Source organism: Centroberyx affinis, unplaced genomic scaffold (genome assembly GCF_046629955.1).
Source record: "Centroberyx affinis isolate AG114_WGS23_722 - 3 ecotype Tasmania unplaced genomic scaffold, CSIRO-AGI_Caff_v1 ptg000759l_1, whole genome shotgun sequence".
Classification (NCBI taxonomy): Eukaryota; Metazoa; Chordata; class Actinopteri; order Beryciformes; family Berycidae; genus Centroberyx; species Centroberyx affinis.
The window spans coordinates 265,084-284,098 of NW_027279371.1; the positions used below are offsets into that span (position 1 = coordinate 265,084).

Below are 19,015 nucleotides of genomic sequence, written 5' to 3' on the forward strand. Positions count from 1 at the left end.
AGCCATTTCTCATGAGAGCTTGGATTATTACTGTATGCAGCTGAAGTACAAAACATTTACTCTGACTATTATTATATAGATTATACAGTGAAATTTGTTAAAGTATAATTATACATAAGGTGATTCATCACTCTCATAAATTACAAATGGATACATATTTATGCAGTTCATAATGTGCAAGCATTTAAATATTTCAACAGCTACCACATAATATAAACTAAAATTTACACTATATTCAAATGTCTATAATTTAAATGTCTATAAAGGGTTGACAAAATCTTGAAAGCTAATAAAAGTGCATTAGGTATTAACAAATGGCTTGGACAAAAAAACAGACCTTAAATAAATTGTGTCTAAGATTCAATATCTTTGCTTTTTATGATAAACTTGTATATTGATATCCTCTGCTCAGTCCCACAGATAGAGAATTCAACACAAATCTATGTTGTTTTGAATATAACACCCTACAGTATTACTTGTTCTCAGATAATCCTATATTATTATATACATTTGTCAGCTTTACTCTGAGTGCACGCACACCACCACGTTCTTGTGCCTCTCCCAGTAGTGGCAATCTTCTGGAAAGCTCCATGCAGCTGCGCTCTCCTTGTGGCGACTAACGGCATGGACAACAAACCCACAGAGCTGCTTCTCCAAGACCTCCACCACTGCCTGGGCATTTCCCTTCTTCCCCTGGCTCTCCATCACCTGCTGAATGCAGTCGCGGGGCACCGGCTGGGGTCTGGTGCTGTACGACACCACCAGGTTGATGTTGTTGACCTGGAGCACCTCAAACCAGTTCCGTCCCGCCACATGATGGAAGTGTTCCCCAGCTCGCCAGTTGCGGTAGGTGCTTCCTGAATGGTTAATCAGTCGCACCGACCAGCTGACCCAATCATACTTCTTTGTCAGGCATTCTCGAAGTTCCTGGGTGGTATCTTGAAGATTCTGGTCTTCCTTCTCTTGGAGGAGGCGTTGGGCATCTAGTTTTGCTTGCTCCGGGAAGGCTGCTACACAGGACTCGATGGTTGTCTTCATCTTGGATTCTACTTCTTCAATTTTGCTGCTCCAGTCTCGGATTTTGTCCTGTTCTTCGTCTGGGCCCTGGGTTAGGGCACAGTGGCCCAGCAGAGCAATCAGGCCCAGGCAGAAGAGTTCCTTCATCCGAACACAGAAGTCTTCCAGAAGGCGCCGATCCCTTGCCACATACCTGCAAAATGGAGGAACCATTTTACACCACATTTACATTTAAGGCATTTAGCTGGTGAAGCTATCTAGAGCAGTGTTCAATAAGTACAATAGTAGAATAAACTCAAATTCCTAGATTGCCTACATTACAGCAGTGTCAAAGTGACATCACCAAGACCACCCATCCAGTTGGTGTGGATGAGGAGAACTACAATAAATACATAAATATAAATTGTGTAACAACCCTTTACCTTTCCACCAACTCTAAAACAGACTCCCCAAAGCTGCTGGTCCCCATCAGAGCATCATACAGCACATACAGGTTCTTCTCTCCTCCAGTTTTGGCAAAGTGCTCTAGAAAAAGCCTGGTCTTCACCTCTCGGAACTGCTGTTTTGTTTCCAGGATGTCCATGTACTTCCGAAACTGGTTCCTTATGTTCTCCTCCACGGAAAAGTACTGGGAATCCAATCTCCCCTTCTTGATCTCACAGTCAATGTCCTCCAGTTGGGTAGAGAGCACATCAAGCTTGTTCCTCACAGTCAGGAACTGCTCCTTGACGTAGAAGACTTCTTTGCTCTGAACATTGTCTAAGGCCAATCGAAGAACAGGGGCAGCCACCTCGCAGAGGGGGAAGAGCTCCCCGACAGCACTGGCCAACACCTCAGCCCCCCTCTCAAACATGTCCATCACTGCCTCAATGGCTTCCTTTTTCTGGGCCACAACCCTCTCCAGTGGACTGGTCATGTTCTGAGAGACAGTGAAAGCAAATAGGTTAAAAGTCTTTATTCTATTTGGTTATTCATTATGAAAAGTTGAAGAACCCAACAGATTTCAGCCCCATGGCCTTCATCAGGGTAAGGAAGCACTAGTCTTCACCTCCCAGAAAATGTAATGCTTCCTTTCCCTGATGAAGGCCAGAGGGCCAAAATGCAGGTACTGTTCTTCAACTTTTCATAATCACTATCTTTTGGAGTACCTTGGATCTTTTTTTCCTCATGACTATAGGAGACCCTTTTTTTCCATTGAGCACGAAACCCTACTATGTTTAACATCAGAAAGCTTTCCAGTCTCCTATTATAAAAATAGCCTACCATGTAGATCATTTGCACAGTGTTTTGAAGAATATGGTACATACTGGGTTTAAATTGGTTCTATGTAATAATGTTAAAGTATTTTCTTTTTGTTTCTATGATTGTAAGAGATCAAAATCAAATGTGGTGTCAGACGTTCATGCATAATTAAGAAACTATAGAACTTTGTGTGACATAAGCCCAATTTTAATGTCCTATGTTCAAGTCTTAATCTTTATTTTTAGTTTGTGAGTAGATGCATGGAAAATAGCTGTTACCTTGGTAGTAACTAATGGGGATCTGCCCAAAATGGAAGCAGGTAATGATGTCATATAATAATGTGGAGGCCTGGGATTCGTGAATGAGAAAATGACACACATGCCCTTGGGTCTGTTTATGACTCATTTCAGAGCAGATCAGACCAAGGCCAAACAATGTTTAAAAATCCCCTTTCATCCTTGCTTGCAACCTGACATAAATTACCGTGTCCTCTCTGTTCAGACGTTTGTCTACATAGACCCCAGATGCTGCGTCATTCAACTTGTCAACAAATTCAATAAAATGCACAGAACATCGACATCAATTTGTTGCCATTTTCTGTAATTAAAATTAAGATGACCAAACAGGCAAATTTAATAACCTGATAATTCAAATGTTGCACCAGTGTATGCGCAAAAAACATCCTAGGTATAAACTAATGAAACAAACATTGTTATGTGTCTAAAATGCACCATGTTTAACTGTCATGCGCACCCAAGAGAAATCCGCAGTGGTAGGCTATTTTACGCACAAGTCCCCTGAGAGCATCGGACACACCTTACAGTATATTTACCCCTGTTGATGGATGAGAAGCCCATTCTTCACATTCCTGTAATAACAGCGTTTTTTCTGTACCTGAACGAAATGGCTTGTCCTTCACGCCTGATGAGCTCCAACAGCTGCAAACAAGTTTTTTTTTTTTTTCCTTCCTCCAAGTTTGAGAAAATTCCCACGGTTCTCTCATCCGCTGTGGAGCTGAGGAGGGGTCCAAAAACAAGATCCACAGAGGAAGAAGAGATGCGCACTCAATATCTGCAATGAGCCTGAGTATGTGCAAAAGAGAGAGAGAGAAAGAGAGAGAGAGAGAGAGAGAGGGAGAGAGAGAGAGAGAGAGAGAGAGAGAGAGAGAGAGAGCGCACTGTAAGCGATGAAATATCTCGTCGGTTCCATGTTCCTCTCCCTGTCTTCGTGTCACCATGCATAAAAGGGTGATTCAGTCTCTTTAATGAAACGGACCGGAATTATTTTTCTCGCTATAAAACATCCTTTTACATTTTTCTTCATTAGCCTATAATATTTTGACAGCGGCCTTTTGCGCACTTGGCGCAAATATGTGATCAACATGCCCTCTCATGTGGAACTTGAACGTTTCTGACTGTTAAAGGATTCAAATTTAAGGTAAGACTACTGGAAAACTGTGGTTGTGTTTTGTCTTTTCAGTACTGAAATATGACAACCTGACATAATGGCTAGATATCGTCATACCTCAACCGTATCTCAAAACAGAATTTGTGAGAAGAAGGATGTGCTATATAGCCTGTACGCATGTATGAAATATACTGGCATTAACGTTTAGCTTTAGATTAAGATTTACATTGCTACATTAAAGCAAATTGTTTTGGGTAGCAGATTTGTCTGCCAAACAGTGCGTATTTAAAGAGCACGCATTCCTATGCTTTGCAATCATATGTGACAAATTAAAGTTGGGCTGAACCATCCATTCAAAAACATGTAAATAAAAACCAAAGTCTGGGTTTTTTTTTTTAGTCAGAGGACCTCACGAAGATCAATTTAAACCCCACAACCCCCTCCTCTGTGCGCACACGACGCGCCCTGTGAGCGCGCAAGCTGATCACCTCCCTCACCAAAAAATCATTACACAAATCATTGCCGTAAGCTATGAAGGACGTCTCGTCATTTAAAATACTTTCTATTCTGTGTCTAAGACTTAAGACTTTTGTTTGAATTTGGCTTTCTGAAACAATCCCATTTTCTTCAGGTGAAAATAATTGGGTCGACTCTAGAAAATGAGCTCATCGCAGGCAGAAAAATGAGCTCCATCACATGACGGGCTACGTGCGTCGGTGGATGATCATCACTCATCAATCCGCAGGGCAGGTAAGGCACTTCAAACCTCGTGTCTCAGTAATCTGCATTTCAAAAGCCAACAGTGCACAGATTCCAGTGTTGGTCCACCAACTCAGGACGGTAGGCTAAGTCAAAACCTGTTTTACTGGATAATGATGCATGAGGGGCATGCCAAAGGCGCTTAACTTAGCCTGTGCTGCTCTTTGTCTCCATTTCACCTCACCTGGTAATTCATTATTTTTTTATTTTATTTTTTTCAATGATTCATCGGGACTGTGCTGTTGCAAGTCATACTCTTGATTTCCATGCTGCAAACCCGGCGCCATAAAGCTAGAATTAAGCTTTGGCCACTCAGTTTGGAAAAGCAGAGGTGATGCTTGTGTGTTGTGGGCTTTAGGGAGTTCAAAGAAATGAGATGTGATGTTGAAACAAGTGAAGTAATCACTCCCCCTTGCGGACGTATTAGTGAATCGCACACTCACTTCTTAGCCACAATTGGACCTCTTCTAGCCTGGTTAAGAGATTTTTCCACATATATAGTTATTCACATTTAATGTCATAGGTTTAGGTTTAAACCTGTGAGTGTTGTTGATACCTCACTGCTTATAGTGAGGTATCAACAACAACAACAAGCTTATAGATAGTTGTAACAATATTAGAGATAGGGAGCAATACCACAGAAACTAAAACCATTATAGTATAGAGTGTTGAAAGCATGAGAGCAGTAATGCATCTGTAAGTAGCAGACCTGAGTCAAATATATTTTGCAAAAAAAATGAATTTATTTGAATCTGCTTGGAGTAGGAAAATACAAGGTGCACCATCAAATTTAGACAATCACAGGAAAACATTTGAAAGTCAATTTAGTCTATAAAATTGCAAATTGGCAAATTTGAAAACGTGCATAATGGTCAGGGCTATAAATTGCAATCTCATACTCTTGGAGAGAAAGGTACATTCATATTAGGGCCTGACTGATACAAGATTTTTGGATCCAGAACAGATATTGATATAACTAATATATTTTTTGTGATGGCATACTATTTCTTCACATTACTCACTCAAATTTAGCTGTCAGAGAAAATCTGTGATGAATTGTAATGATCCAATGGCTGATCACTTTTTAATTGGACAGAAAAGTTCTTTCCAGCTATATTAATTCAAGTTCAAGTTGATTTATTTCTATAGCCTTTTATCATGTGTCAAAGGACTTTACAGAGAATGAGCCTAACTAGGTCCAGGAGATAACAGTCAATCCTAGAACAGAATGATGTAAGACAAACACAAGGAATCAAAACAAAGCACAAGATACAATAGCAAATTTTAGCAAGACATAACAGCCTACCTATAGGCTAGTACTCATAAGGAGAAAAATATGAGAGAATGAGGAAGGAATCTGACTAACAGAGGGAATGTGGCCAGAGTCCTGAAGATGAAAGAAAGTCAGCAGACGTTTCCTTCACTTGCACCTCCGAAGAGCCTCCTGCATCGTCTCTTGCACTTGCTGCATCTTCTCCGCCCACTCCTCGCTCAGACCCTCCTCGTCGTCCCCGATGATGGCGGCGTAGCCCATGAGGGCGATGAGCCCGATGCAGAACAGGTAGGTGAGGCGTGTGCAGAGTCGCTCCATGGTGCGGCGGTCGCCTTGGGAATGCTTCAGATAGACTTCCAGGATAGGCCTGCTGAAGAGCTTCGGTTTGCCCACCACACCATCATAAAGCGTGTGCAGGTTCTGGTCGCCCAGGTCGTTGCCATAGATCTCCACAAAGTCGTCCTTCTTGCGTTCACGCTGCTCAGGCCGTGCCTCCACCATCTCCATGAACTTTCGGAACTGGCTACGCAGGTTCTCCTCCACGCCGCGATACTGGTTGTCTAGCGTTTCTTTCTTGATCTGTTGAAGAGCGCTGCGATTCTGCTGGGAAATCTCGTCCAGGGACTTGTTGATCATGCCGAACTCGCGCTTCAGTGTGCGGATGTCCTCGTCATCCTGATGGATCAACACCAGCCGGATCAGGGAACCGGCCAAGCCAAAAATGGGGTTGATCACGGCTGCTGCTGAGGAGATTGTGGCCACACACTGTAGTACATTTACCAGGCCCTGCTTCAGCTTGTCCTTGTCCTCCTTCTCTGACATAATGTCTTTCAGATGTTGAGTTCACTGTGTGAAGATCTCAATAGGCTATGGACGTCTGTGAGAGAGCGGGGTGAGAGAAAGAGAGGCAGATGTATACAAACTCATTATTTGATGGTAATCACATTTTACTGAACAGCTGATGATATTCATGATACTGTAGTCACATGAATCAAAATGAGAGCATTTTGACAACAACTTATTTTTAGCCTGTTACTGACTCAGTATCCAATTCTGAGAATCAAGTCAGAATTCTGACGATAAAGTCAGAATTCAGAAATATAACAATTTTATGCTTGAAACTAATGCAGTCCCGCCATTCTGAAGACAACAAACTGTTAGAGCTGAACCCGCAGGCACTGTACTACGGAAGTGTACGGAAGAGGATTAGAGCTACGTGAAAAATATGTTCAAGTTCTGAGATTAAAGTCAGCATTCTGAGATCAAAGTCAGAATTCTGATAATAAACTCAGAAAATTGTTATAGGGTGGCATAATGGAAAACCTGGCTAATCACTCCCCCTTGCGGACGTATTAGTGAATCGCACCCTCACTTCTTAGCCACTTGGACCTCTTCTAGCCTGGTTAAGACAACACATAGAGCTATTCACATTTAATGTCATAGGTTTAGGTTTAAACCTTTGATTTACTGTTGTTGATTCCTCATCCTGCTTATAGACACAATCACACTTTTACTGACTATTAACTTTGTGTGTGTGTGTGTGTGTGTGTGTGTGTGTGAATTTCACTGAATTTAGTTCAGGACTCCTGTAGGAGGCTCAACAGTAAATTGAACACAGCAAAACGCTTTTCAAATTGACCATGCTATATGTTCAGTGTCTTCTCTGAGTTAACACTGATTTGCATACTGCAGAACAGTAGACCTGTATTATTCATTTAAAATTATTAACAGGTTCATATAATATTCTTCCATCAACAGCAATATGACTATAATCTATGTAGGCTATATTATATGTCTCCATTGTAACAATATTAGAGATAGGGAGCAACACCACAGAACCTAAAACCATAGTATAGAGTTATGTATTGGAAGCATGAGAGCAGTAATGGATCTGTAAGTACCAGACCTGAGTCAAATATCATTTGCAAAAAAATGAATTTATTTGAACCTGCTTGGAGTACAGCAAATACAAGGTGCACCATAAAGTTGAGACAATCACAGGAAAACATTTGAAAGTAAATTTAGTCTAATTGGCAAATTTGGAAAAAGTGAATACTGGTCATGGAGGCAAAATAATTCACAATCTCACATTTTATTTTTTGAAGAATACATTTTAAACTTGTTTTCATATTGCAGGGGACATGTGCCCTCTGTCCCTCGTGCTTTCTATATATATATTATTACTACTATATATATTTTTGGGTGGCATAATGGAAAAACTGTCTTGCCACATGCCGTGTTGGCCAAAGCGTGCCTACGCACATAATCAATACATCACACAACCAAGTATGGAAAATATGAAATATGAAATTAAATGTTCATCAAAGTAGAATAAACAATGGTGTTAAAAAAGATAATAAAACAAGAAAATACTCAATTCATGATGAATTAACTCTGTCTTATATCAAAAAAAAGAATAGAAAATGTCACTAAATCTAGAATTGAGAATTGTGAAAAGTCATCAATCAAAGGTCATCAATAATCTTGAATCAATAATGAAAAGATATGAAAAATCATGCAAACTATTAATTTAAATGTATCAGATTCTAACAAGCAATATTGAATATTTAAGAAGGTTATAGAATGAGAAGATAGAATCAAAGATCATAGTGAAGAGAATGAGAAAGAGAATGGCTAACCTGAGTGGTAGAGCGTCTGCCAGCAATTGATCTGAAATCTAAAAGTTTCAGGGTTTTTATACCTTAACACCACAACGCCTACCTGACCACAAACCATGCCTGTTCTCTGTGTGTTGGTGGGAAAATTACCTCACCATCACCTTTTCTCTTCTGTTAACACTTCTGCTTGAGCAAGGCGTGCACTTCAACATTAATTCTGAGAAACTCTCATATACGTGTACATATTTGACTCATTCATGAACCCAATAGCTCAACCTCAGTTGCAGCTCACCTGCAGCTAATGCCTAAAAGGCTAGGTTTCTCTCTTCCTGTGCTACACTCCAACAACGGCAACGTGGCCCCTGTCACCGTTAACATGGGGTTGGAATTTAATTTAATTTAGTTCAGGACTCCTGTAGGAGGCTCAACAGTAAACTGAAAACAGTAAAACGCTTTTCAAATTGACCATGTTATATGTTCAGTGTCTTCTCTGACTTGATTACTCTGATTTCCATACTGCAGAATAGTAGACCTGTATTATTCATTTAAAATGATTGACTACAAATTAGTATAATTCACTCAAGTGTTTATTTATAGTGCTGCATAGCATACAACCAGGCATCAAAGATTCATAACAAAAAAGGCAATGTATTCACAAATATAACATTTCAAAAAGCCTTAACAGGTTCATATAATTTTCTTCCATCAACAGCATTATGACTATAATCCATGTATAGTATACGTCTCCATTGTAACAATATTAGAGATAGGGAGCAACGCCACAGAACCGAAAACCATTATAGTATAGTTATGTATTGAAAGCATGAGAGCAGTAATGGATCTGTAAGTAGCACGTGGGTCAAATATTATTTGCAAAAAAATGTATTTATTTTAACCTGCTTGGAGTAGCAAATGGGTTGGGTAGCTACAAAGGAAAATACAAGGCACACCATAAAGTTTAGACAATCACAGGAAAACATTTGAAAGTCAACTTAGTCTACTTTCATTATTTCATTCACACGACCATCTGAATTGTCCTGATGGAGCGATCCCAACCCATCTGGTACTCCAAGCACATTAACACAAAACATGTGACGTAATTGCAAACACTATTTTAAGTCTGAATCTGAACAGAAAAAGTATAGACCTTAACAAAAGACAATGCCTGATATCTTATAGTTAGATGATCAAGACAAAACCCCTTTGAGAAAATTAAAACAAAACTCACAGCACATGTTTAGGCACTGTTGGTCAAATGAGGAAGTGAATGGGAAAACCAAACTATGTTATAGTAAATGTTAACATTTTACCAAATTCCAAAACTTCACAAATTACAATATAGCCTACCAGACAAACCCATTGGTATATTTTATGTATATTAGTAGAATACTAGGTGCACCTCTTGCATTGTTATTAGGCTATAGTATACATTGAATAGAACATAAAATACATAGTGAGTGACAGAATTGCACAAATTAAGAGTGGCAAGATTTCTCCAGTGACAGTATAACTTCCTATAAAAAGAAATGCCAGTTTCCTCACAACAAATTAGGCCTAGTGTTGAATAAATATCTGAAACAGTTATTGGTGATGAGAATGGAAGCACATATAAAGCCACCGTTTACTTTGACCTCATGGATGGAAAATGATGTTCAGTGAATAGCTATCCTGCTGTGTGTATACTTCCTGTAGCGTGGTAAAGTGTTAACTGTGCCAGATGTAGTGTTGCATCAATTCAGACTTTATATGAACGATTAGTGTTGTCATCTAAATGTCCAACGAAATTGTTCACTACAAAGCAAACAAAATCAAACAGGAATCAGTATAGCAGTTGTCTGAAATATTAGTGTAAAATGAGATTAAATTTAGTGTTCAACAACAACGGTTACATAGACACATCATGAGCTCATGAACATACATGCAGTGTATAAGGAGCACACAGGTACATGTTGATTTGCACACAGCAGTAGCTATGATAATATCACTGTAGTTATGATAATATCACTGTAGTTACATTCATACTTCTGGAAACTTCGGGATGGTTGTTCCTTGTTCCTGCTTTGGTCACATTGTTTTCTGTTTTTTTTTTTGATTAATGTTATCAACTATGTAATGGCAACTTAATTCCCACTGTTTGGCGAGCAAAACAAAGATTTGCCATATGTAGTAGCAGTTACTACATCAATAGCATGCCATACTACAACACAATTGAAAAGGTATAGACCTATCTAATTTGTAAGAATTGACATGATGCCCTGTAGTGGTCTTACATTCAAATGACAGAGTTTGAATAAGCTAAGCTTGTTTTCTATTCCCCTTTAATTACATGAAGTTATGCCTCTAGTGTTCAGGTTTAACTCCACAGGCTAGTTGTCAATTCCCACATCTTGATTTCATTGTAATGAATGTATTTTCCTAAAACCTTGATAAATGGCAAATTGGCAAAAAGTGCATAATGGTCAGGGATTTAAATGGCAACTTTAGGGCCTGACTGATACAAGATTTTTGGATCCAGAACAGATATTGATAGAACTGATCTATTTTTTGTGATGCGATTTCCTCACATTGCTCAAATTTAGCTTTCAGAGAAAATGTGTGATGAACTGTAATGATCGAATGGCTGATCACTTTCTAAATGGACAGAGAAGTTCTTTCCATCGATCTATCTCAATTCAAACCACAATACTTTTATCGTGGATTTATCATATATCTACAAGCATTTGCAATATCTGTGGATCTGAGCCAATGGTGATGTAAAGCCAGTACAAAATCTTAGGCAAATATTGACCAATGATTTTGGTGTCTTGATATCTCAGCCTGGCCTGAATATACGCCCCTCTGATTTTACAGACCACTGTGTATGCAGCTCTATCACAAAATATTGGTCTACTGTTGAGTATTATGTGGCATCTTCCTCACTGACAGATGGGTTTTTCTGTTAATGGGTCAAGCAGACAGTGAGTGAGTATGCATACACAGTGCTCATAGGGAGAAAAAATACAAGATAATGAGGAAGGAATCTGTCTAACGAAAGTGGACAGAGTCCTGAATATGAAGGAAAAGCAGCAGACGTGAATACTCTTCCTTTTCCTTCACTTGCACCTCCGAAGAGCCTCCTGCATCTTCTCCTGCACTTGCTCCATCTTCTCTGCCCACTCCTCGCTCAGACCCTCCTCGTCGTCCCCGATGATGGCGGCGTAGCCCATGAGGGCGATGAGCCCGATGCAGAACAGGTAGGTGAGGCGTGTGCAGAGTCGCTCCATGGTGCGGCGGTCGCCTTGGGAATGCTTCAGATAGACTTCCAGGATAGGCTTGCTGAAGAGCTTCGGTTTGCCCACCACACCATCATAAAGCGTGTGCAGGTTCTGGTCGCCCAGGTCGTTGGCGTAGCTCTCCTCAAAGTCGTCCTTCTTGCGCTCGCGGTGCTCAGGCCGTGTCTCCACCATCTCCATGAACTTTCGGAACTGGTTACGCAGGTTCTCCTCCACGCGGCAGTACTGGCCGTCTATCGTTTCTTTCTTGATCTGTAGCAGAGCGCTGCGATTCTGATGGGAAATCTCATCCAGGGACTTGTTGACTGAGCCGAACTCGCGCTTCAGAGTGCGGATGTCCTCATCATCCACATGGTGCAGCACCACCCGGATCAGGGAACCGGCCACGCCAAAAATGGGGTTGACCACAGCTGCTGCTGAGGAGATTGTGGCCACACACTCGAGTACCTTTACCAGGCCCTGCTTCAGCTTGGCCCTGTCCTCAATGATCTCCTCTGACATCATGGCTTTCAGAGGGTGAAGATGTTGAGTTCACTGTGTGAAGATCTCAATATGGACGTCTGTGAGAGAGGGGGGAGAGAAAGAGAGGCAGATGTATACAAACTCATTAGTTGATGGTAATCACATTTTATTTAACAGCTGATGATATTCATGTCAAAATGAGAGCATTTTGACAACAGTTTTTTTTGTAGGACACAGTATTACTGACGCATTATTCCATTTCAAAAGTAGCATAAAAAGGTATGAATTGGGTGGAGTAAGGACTCTAGTCTCTAGTAGCTACTACATCAGTATGAACCCCAAAAAAAGTTTGCAATCGGTTTTAATAAATTTGTGCACATTATTTTTTTTTTGCCCAAAACCCAGTTTCTACAGATCTTCTGCACGACATCCATAGTGGAGGAATTTTGAGTTCAAGAAACCAGGAAAAAAGACACTAATGGTTTGCAGGCATTCTGTACACTTCTGGAAATGTATTGTCTGAGTTTAACATAGTATATGAGTAATATGACTGGATGAATAAAGGAGAAACCTTCAGCAAAAAGATTTTCTTTTTTTGTGGGGGGGGGGGGGGGGTTAAGCCTTTATTGGAGAGTTCACAGTGGAGATAGACAGGAAATATTGGGAGAGAGAAGGGGATGACATGCAACAAAGCTTCTGGGCCGGATTCAAACCCAGAACATCGCAGTTATATGGTATGTACCTTAGACCACTGAGCCACTAGGACACCTACCCCCCCTCAACAACCGGATTTTCAATTCTTTGTGATTTGTTATGAGGATGTTTTGTCCTGTTAGTTTAAATATAACCCTCTTTTTTTTTTGGGGGGGGGGGCTGTCCTTATAAAAAAGGAGGTTTCTGAGGTAACGTTAGTGTACATACTTGTCAGTAGAAAAAATGACTTGACCAAGTTTAAAAACAATTTATTCAACATTTATTCAATGTTAAAAAAGGTTTTTGACATTGCAAAATACATCAAAAATACTAGTTTCTAAATGAAGTGTTACACTTCTAATATAGACCCTGTTTGCCCATAAAACATATAAATGATACACCACTAAATCCATCGTAATGTCTATCACTTAATAAAAACATATTTCTAGATATCCATGATTCCTTGGACCCTGAACTATGGTAAGTTTATCTTCAAAACCACCCTTCACCATCCTATTTACACAATCTTAACTAAGGAAGTTACACCCTCTATAGTTTGCCCAGTATTTAGAAAACTGAACTTCAGATTCAGTTTTGGATACACTTTCCCACACATTCGTCATCTTATCTCCAACTCTTTCAACTTTTCCTCCCAATCATTCTTGACTTCATCTTCATTACCCTCTGTGACAGCCGTGTATGTGATCAGTGCCATGAGACCCATGTGGAAGAGATGAATGAGATGGGAGCATCTGGCTTCCATGATGGTTCTGTTTCCGTCGCAGTGCTTGAAGTACACCTCAAGCAACGGTCTTCCGAAAAGCTTCTTATTGGTTATGCCCCTGTCAAAGATCTTTAAACTATCGTTCACCTTATCCTCATTAAAGGTTTTCTTGAACTCCTCCATGTGCTGTTGGGAGTTGTCGGGGTTCTTCTTGATCTGCTCCATCATTTCAGTGAGAGCAGAGTACTGATGTTTGATGTTTTCTTCGTACTTTCCGTAGGTCTCGTTCACTTCATTCAGCAGCATCTGGCTCAGTATCTTCTGGTTGGTCTGAGAGATGGTGTCCAGTTTGGTACGAATGGCACTGAAGTCTTCGTCAACCTTTTGTTTTTCTGCGGTTGCCAGGTCGTCCTTTAGCCCCTTCTTTGCCAACCTCACCATAGAAGTGATGATGCTGATGAATGGATTGATGGTGGCAGCAAAAGAGGAAACTTTCTCCATTCCCGTAAGGAGGCTGACTGCTGCATTTTTGAGCTGCACCTTGTCAGCCATAGTTGATGTTGCAAGTCAATCTCACTGTGGTACATAAAAAAGAAAGAGAAATGTACTTCAGCCTTACTTTTTTCATTATACAGTTATCAAGGCTTTATAAGCATCATGTACAAACAGGCACTAGACTGCAAAAGATTGAGGATGGCTATTATTCAGAAACTTAGCTCTAGCTCTAACAACAGTTACACTATTGTACTGTAAAAGCAAGATATTGAAAACTATTTTCTGTTCAATCAAACTACATTGTGTAGAATTAATTGTCTTACCTTGTATAAAGTAGTCAGTGGACCGTGTATTTCCTTGTGGTCTCAGCCAGCAGACTTCACCCTGCTTTGTACCATGGCAAACCCCGGCTCTTATAATGGCAGGACGTGGGAGTGACTCAAAAATATGAACAATTCTTTTATTGGGTCGCCGAAGAGTGTGATTCTCTTATCCGTGCACTGAGTGCAAATCTTACAAGTACTTGTAAACGTGTACTTGTAAGATTTACGCAGACTCAAATAATCATTGGACTGATAATAGCATACTCCGAGTGGGTTTCCTCAGAAGGCACCAGAGTGATTTCAAAGGAACTAATACTGAACAAATGTCCATTGTTATGGTTTAATGGCCAGGCTTGAATAACTTGTTTCATAGTTGTCATGCAGCTGACACCACTCCTCAGCTGTTCTATAAGCCATAATAAAGACTAAAAGCAAAACCAACCCTATGAAAACATTTACATTTTGCTAGCATTTAGCTGACACTCTTCTGCGGAGCAACTTACAATGAGTTCACACAATAGCTCTACAATGGCCCGACATCACCAATTGATTATTTCAGTTCTTTATGGCGGGAATAGTTTTGTTGGTGTTTTGATAACCACAGAAAATCAGCATTTTATAGCACTTTCAAGGAATAATCTAACATGAAAAGCATTTTATGGCAGTTTCATAGAGTAAATGATAAGCATTTTACGTCCGTTTCAGGGAATAAGCCAACATGATAAACCAATGATTATGATGGCAGTCTGTAGCAACATTGCTGGTAAATGATGAGGGAGAGTTGTAGCATCTTACGTTAAATGTCTTCTCTTCAAGCACACACAGGAACCTCGTCCTGTGTTTTCAAAGTGAAGTTGGTCCTGATCAAGATGATTACTGAAACAAAAAGAGATGGGGATTAGATGTCAGGAAGCCATCCAAATGTACTCACTGTAGTTGAATGAATTCAAATTTCACATTAAGCCAGAAACGTATTTTATTTGCCTCACTGACACCAAATGCAGCAAAGACTTCAAAGTACATGCTGAGAAAACGTACAATGTTGAATGTGGATCAGTATGCCTCTCTCAACCAGGAAATTACATTTTTTTGACTGGCTGGTTGCAGTTTTCAGCAATGAAGGAGTTAACAGCTATCTCTCCTTCAGCACGACCGACTTCCATTCAGCACTTGAGCCTTTCAGCACCAGGCTGCTTCCTATGTGTTTCTATGAAGGGAACTGATAGCTCCTGAGCAGCAGTGACGGTAGCACTAGCGGGCTAAATGTGAAAGGCATGTTGAGGCAGCAGTTAAGTGCATGGGAGACGCTAGCAGCAGCAAACTGGGCGGGACACAGAGAAGCAAAGACAGCAGCAGACTCTTTTCACCGCAGCTCAGTGGGGAAAGAAACATGGATGTCACGGCTATCTGGGCTGGAACGTTGTTTACTAAATAACAGAAACTACTATCCAGGAAGTGAAGTGGTTTCAAGCTAGTCAAGAGGAAGGATTTAAATGCTAAGTTTAAAACTGTATGAGCTGACCGTCTGCTGGGGCTGTAACAGTAACCAGTCAAAGCTCTGTTTGCTCGTAACACTCATGTTTGTTAAAACAGCTGATAATGTTGAGATGTTTTTCCTCAACAGCAGAAGCTTAATGTATGACAGTGGTATCAGCCACAGAGCTAAATTTGGCTGACAGACTAAAAGCACTGGCAACGCAGAAGGAAGAAAGAGTGTGTTCATTATCCCCTCGTCTCCCACACCTCACTGACTGTCAGTTATGGATCAGCATGCGCTACAAACACATACCAGTCAGAGATTACAACATGGTTAAACACACGTGGGCCGACACCGGGGGCTCAGACAGCCCATGATGACCCACAAGGCTGTGCAAGTTGTAACAAGGCCTCCCAAGTGTGGAAGCACAACACTGTGACACGCTATAATGAACAGAGTGGTCTGTGTGTGTGTGTGTGTGTGTGTGTGTGTGTGTGTGTGTGTGTGTGTGTGTGTGTGTGTGTGTGTGTGTGTGTGTGTGTGTGTGTGTGTGTGGACCAATATTGTTTTAATACTTGTGTCCACCAGAGGGGGCAGTAATTACCTATAACCTAAGGACACCCCCCACCCTCCCCCATGTGATTTCAGCACCACTGTTATGGACTGAGGAGCAGTGACTCAGGACCAGGATTTAACCCTTTAGCTTCAGGTTACCATTAGCCGGTGGGTTTAAATGCACGTAATCAACAGGAATATGAGCAAATCTTTAACTTCTCCAACTAGTTGAAAAAAAAAAAAGATGCACTTGCAACATTGTGCAAGAGCAGAGGAAGTACCCATGAGTTGTTTCTTGAAGGACATTTTGGAAAATGTTGAGGAGATTTTGTCATTTTTAAATCACACTATGTCCTGAAACCCTCTCTGCCCCAAAATGCCCCCATCTTCTGATTTATTTTTTTATTGTGACAGCCTATAAAATGACTTGTTTGTTTTATACTTGCCAATTAGTAACTACTAAATTACCAATAATGTAAGGCTATATGATATATATTTCTATTCTTTGTGTTCCTATTTTCACAGATGAAGTTCTACAAGACAAAATACCCCATGTCTCAACACAATACGGCAGTCTGTCTGATGAGATGCAGGTAATGAAAGGGTTAATCACTCTTTTAGATAAAAAGTACCTGTCTTAAACAATAGCATTACAAAATCAAACAAAATGTAAGTACCTAGGAATAATCTGTGCTAAATTTATCATAAATTAGATATTTTTGCTCAATTCAGCAGCCTTCGAGAGCAGTACTGTAAGTTGCAACTGAAAATTAACCCTTTGTGCAGATGAAATTATTCTTAAACTGAGTCTTCACCTGCAAGAACATTTCTTAACTAGTGTGCTCCATCCTTTTTGACACATTTTAAGTGTTTTGCGCAGAAATAATGAATGAGGTATACTTGCATGTGTTTTATATAACTGAAAATGCTCAGTGTCGAGTGTGAACAGATGAGGCCTACTGTGCCTCCTGTGCTGAAGCCTTCTTCTTGTGTCAACCAATCACTGCCGTTTGACAGCATGGCCTTTAAAGAAAACAGACGACAGCACTTCCACATCTGAGTCAGTAAGCCCAGGCCTAAATCCTGACTCAGCTTATGCTACTATTAGTATGTATGTCTATGCAAATTAGCTTTAAGCCAAGCTAAAACTCTAGTTAAATTTGTGAAAACATATTTGACTAGGTAAGGATTGTAAACAAAGCAGCTCCGGTTGTCTAATCAGGAAGTGAGTGGTTGCTGTCACCAGTTTCCCAGCAGTGGAGCAGCCATCTTGAATGTTTTCTCTCTATGTTCATAGCAATGCTAAGCTAATCAAATTCCACACGTTGTATTACATTAAAATATTTTCTGAAGTACATGATTTACATGTTCATGACTTATTTAAATGGTTTTCTGCCACCTGTTCTTGCACCATGACAGTTTCCTCTTTTTCTTTACAGAACAGAGCCTGTTTGGCAGTTGGGACACATTTCCCATGAAGCACAACCCTGAGGCTAATAAAGTTCAAACAATAGCTAACCAATCAAGACTAAAATACAACAATGCTGTCTCTTCCGGAGGTCTACTGTGTTTGTGAGTACTAAATCAAGCTAACATCCCCTCTCCCAGCAGCCCAGAGCCAGCAGGCTGCCTTCCTCCCCAGCTATGGCTCCCCCTAGCCGTTCCTCCATATTTCCTTGTTAGTGCACACCATAATGCCCTGTCCCTCCCTGCTCTATCACACTGTACAGACACCAAACTACACCTGAAAACCTCCCTTTTTCTGGCTAAATTTGGAGAATACAGTCTCCATCTCTCTTCTATCCAACTTTGGGCACCTTTGGCCACAGTAGAACACAGGATTTCTTACCTTGTGAGAGTGCCTCTCCCTATACCTCCCTCTCCAAAGTCCCAATCTCGATAGCCTCCTTCTTCTTCCCAGCAATCCCTGCAAAAAAGGACACTTCCATGTAAGTTGATTATGTAGGGGTGCTCAAATTGGACTAAACCATTTCTAAAGAGCCCAGAGAGCCCCTGACACCCAGAAAGGGCCATAATAGACCCATATACACACAAGCTCCAACTTGCCCTTTTCAAATGGCATGTCAATGGCTTTACACAGTAAAACCCCCTCCTCAAATACACTGTGCCCTCCCCCTAGGGTTTCAACTTATTTTGGTCCATCCAGTAGTCATACAGTTGATACTGAGGAGCAATTGTCAGTCAGTGCGCAGCTGAGCTTTCTGAGGCTTTTCACTGCATATTGTGCATCTGCCAAGCCCTGGAGCATCTTTGAGTGGCCACAAATAACCCATTGGAGGGTATTTGTGACTCAAAGAGACCCTTTTATTGTGGACTGGACCAAAGAAACCGGAAAGAAAATGTTTTCATGTGAGTAGAATCCAAGCAGGCAAAAGGAGATCTATGTTTCCAAATGGACCTCTCCAAAAGTGCACAGGTGTATCCAAGGGGACAGAGAGCTCTCCAAAAGCTCAGGGAGCAAAAGGAGAAGTTTCCTCAGTTTAAAAAGGTAATTATGATAATAATTATTTTAAAATTTGCCAACTACATGCTCAATTTAAGAGTTGCACAAAGGGAATTTCAAATTGTGGGTCCCCATGTAAGCAAAGTGCAGCAAGGAAAGTACACCAAATGGCACAAAGTGCAGTGCACAGGGTAAAGTTATTCATATCACTGATTTAAATATATTATTTATTTT

General features: G+C 40.6%; 4 protein-coding genes across 4 annotated transcripts; all 4 read right to left on the reverse strand.

The window, feature by feature from the left end:
* Window positions 1–519: 519 nt before the first annotated feature.
* LOC139644592 (protein rapunzel-like) lies at window positions 520–1,933 on the reverse strand. The gene is made up of 2 exons (XM_071520016.1): window positions 1,440–1,933; window positions 520–1,210 (listed from the first exon to the last, which is right to left on the reverse strand). The coding sequence occupies exons 1-2, from the start codon at window positions 1,931–1,933 to the stop codon at window positions 520–522; spliced, it is 1,185 nt and encodes a 394-aa protein (XP_071376117.1).
* A 3,261-nt stretch (window positions 1,934–5,194) lies between these two features.
* LOC139644608 (protein rapunzel-like) lies at window positions 5,195–8,357 on the reverse strand. The gene is made up of 2 exons (XM_071520040.1): window positions 8,338–8,357; window positions 5,195–6,575 (listed from the first exon to the last, which is right to left on the reverse strand). Exon 2 carries the CDS (start codon window positions 6,518–6,520, stop codon window positions 5,846–5,848), a length of 675 nt encoding a protein of 224 aa, XP_071376141.1. The 5' UTR covers window positions 6,521–6,575; window positions 8,338–8,357; the 3' UTR covers window positions 5,195–5,845.
* A 528-nt stretch (window positions 8,358–8,885) lies between these two features.
* LOC139644596 (protein rapunzel-like) lies at window positions 8,886–18,246 on the reverse strand. Its single transcript, XM_071520026.1, has 3 exons — window positions 18,167–18,246; window positions 15,081–15,161; window positions 8,886–12,148 (listed from the first exon to the last, which is right to left on the reverse strand). Exon 3 carries the CDS (start codon window positions 12,090–12,092, stop codon window positions 11,409–11,411), a length of 684 nt encoding a protein of 227 aa, XP_071376127.1. The 5' UTR covers window positions 12,093–12,148; window positions 15,081–15,161; window positions 18,167–18,246; the 3' UTR covers window positions 8,886–11,408.
* Window positions 13,109–15,010, reverse strand: LOC139644613 (protein rapunzel-like). The gene is made up of 2 exons (XM_071520045.1): window positions 14,286–15,010; window positions 13,109–14,043 (listed from the first exon to the last, which is right to left on the reverse strand). Exon 2 carries the CDS (start codon window positions 14,017–14,019, stop codon window positions 13,363–13,365), a length of 657 nt encoding a protein of 218 aa, XP_071376146.1. The 5' UTR covers window positions 14,020–14,043; window positions 14,286–15,010; the 3' UTR covers window positions 13,109–13,362.
* Window positions 18,247–19,015: the final 769 nt, after the last annotated feature.

Bases quoted from the DNA above. Each gene is read 5' to 3' on its own strand.
- LOC139644592 (XM_071520016.1), bottom strand. From the start codon at position 1,933: ATGACCAGTCCACTGGAGAGGGTTGTGGCCCAGAAAAAGGAAGCCATT. The intron at 1,211-1,439 runs GTAAAGGGTTGT...TCCATTTTGCAG, and splicing joins GTTTTAGAGTTGGTGGAAAG to GTATGTGGCAAGGGATCGGC.
- LOC139644608 (XM_071520040.1), bottom strand. From the start codon at position 6,520: ATGTCAGAGAAGGAGGACAAGGACAAGCTGAAGCAGGGCCTGGTAAAT.
- LOC139644596 (XM_071520026.1), bottom strand. From the start codon at position 12,092: ATGATGTCAGAGGAGATCATTGAGGACAGGGCCAAGCTGAAGCAGGGC.
- LOC139644613 (XM_071520045.1), bottom strand. From the start codon at position 14,019: ATGGCTGACAAGGTGCAGCTCAAAAATGCAGCAGTCAGCCTCCTTACG.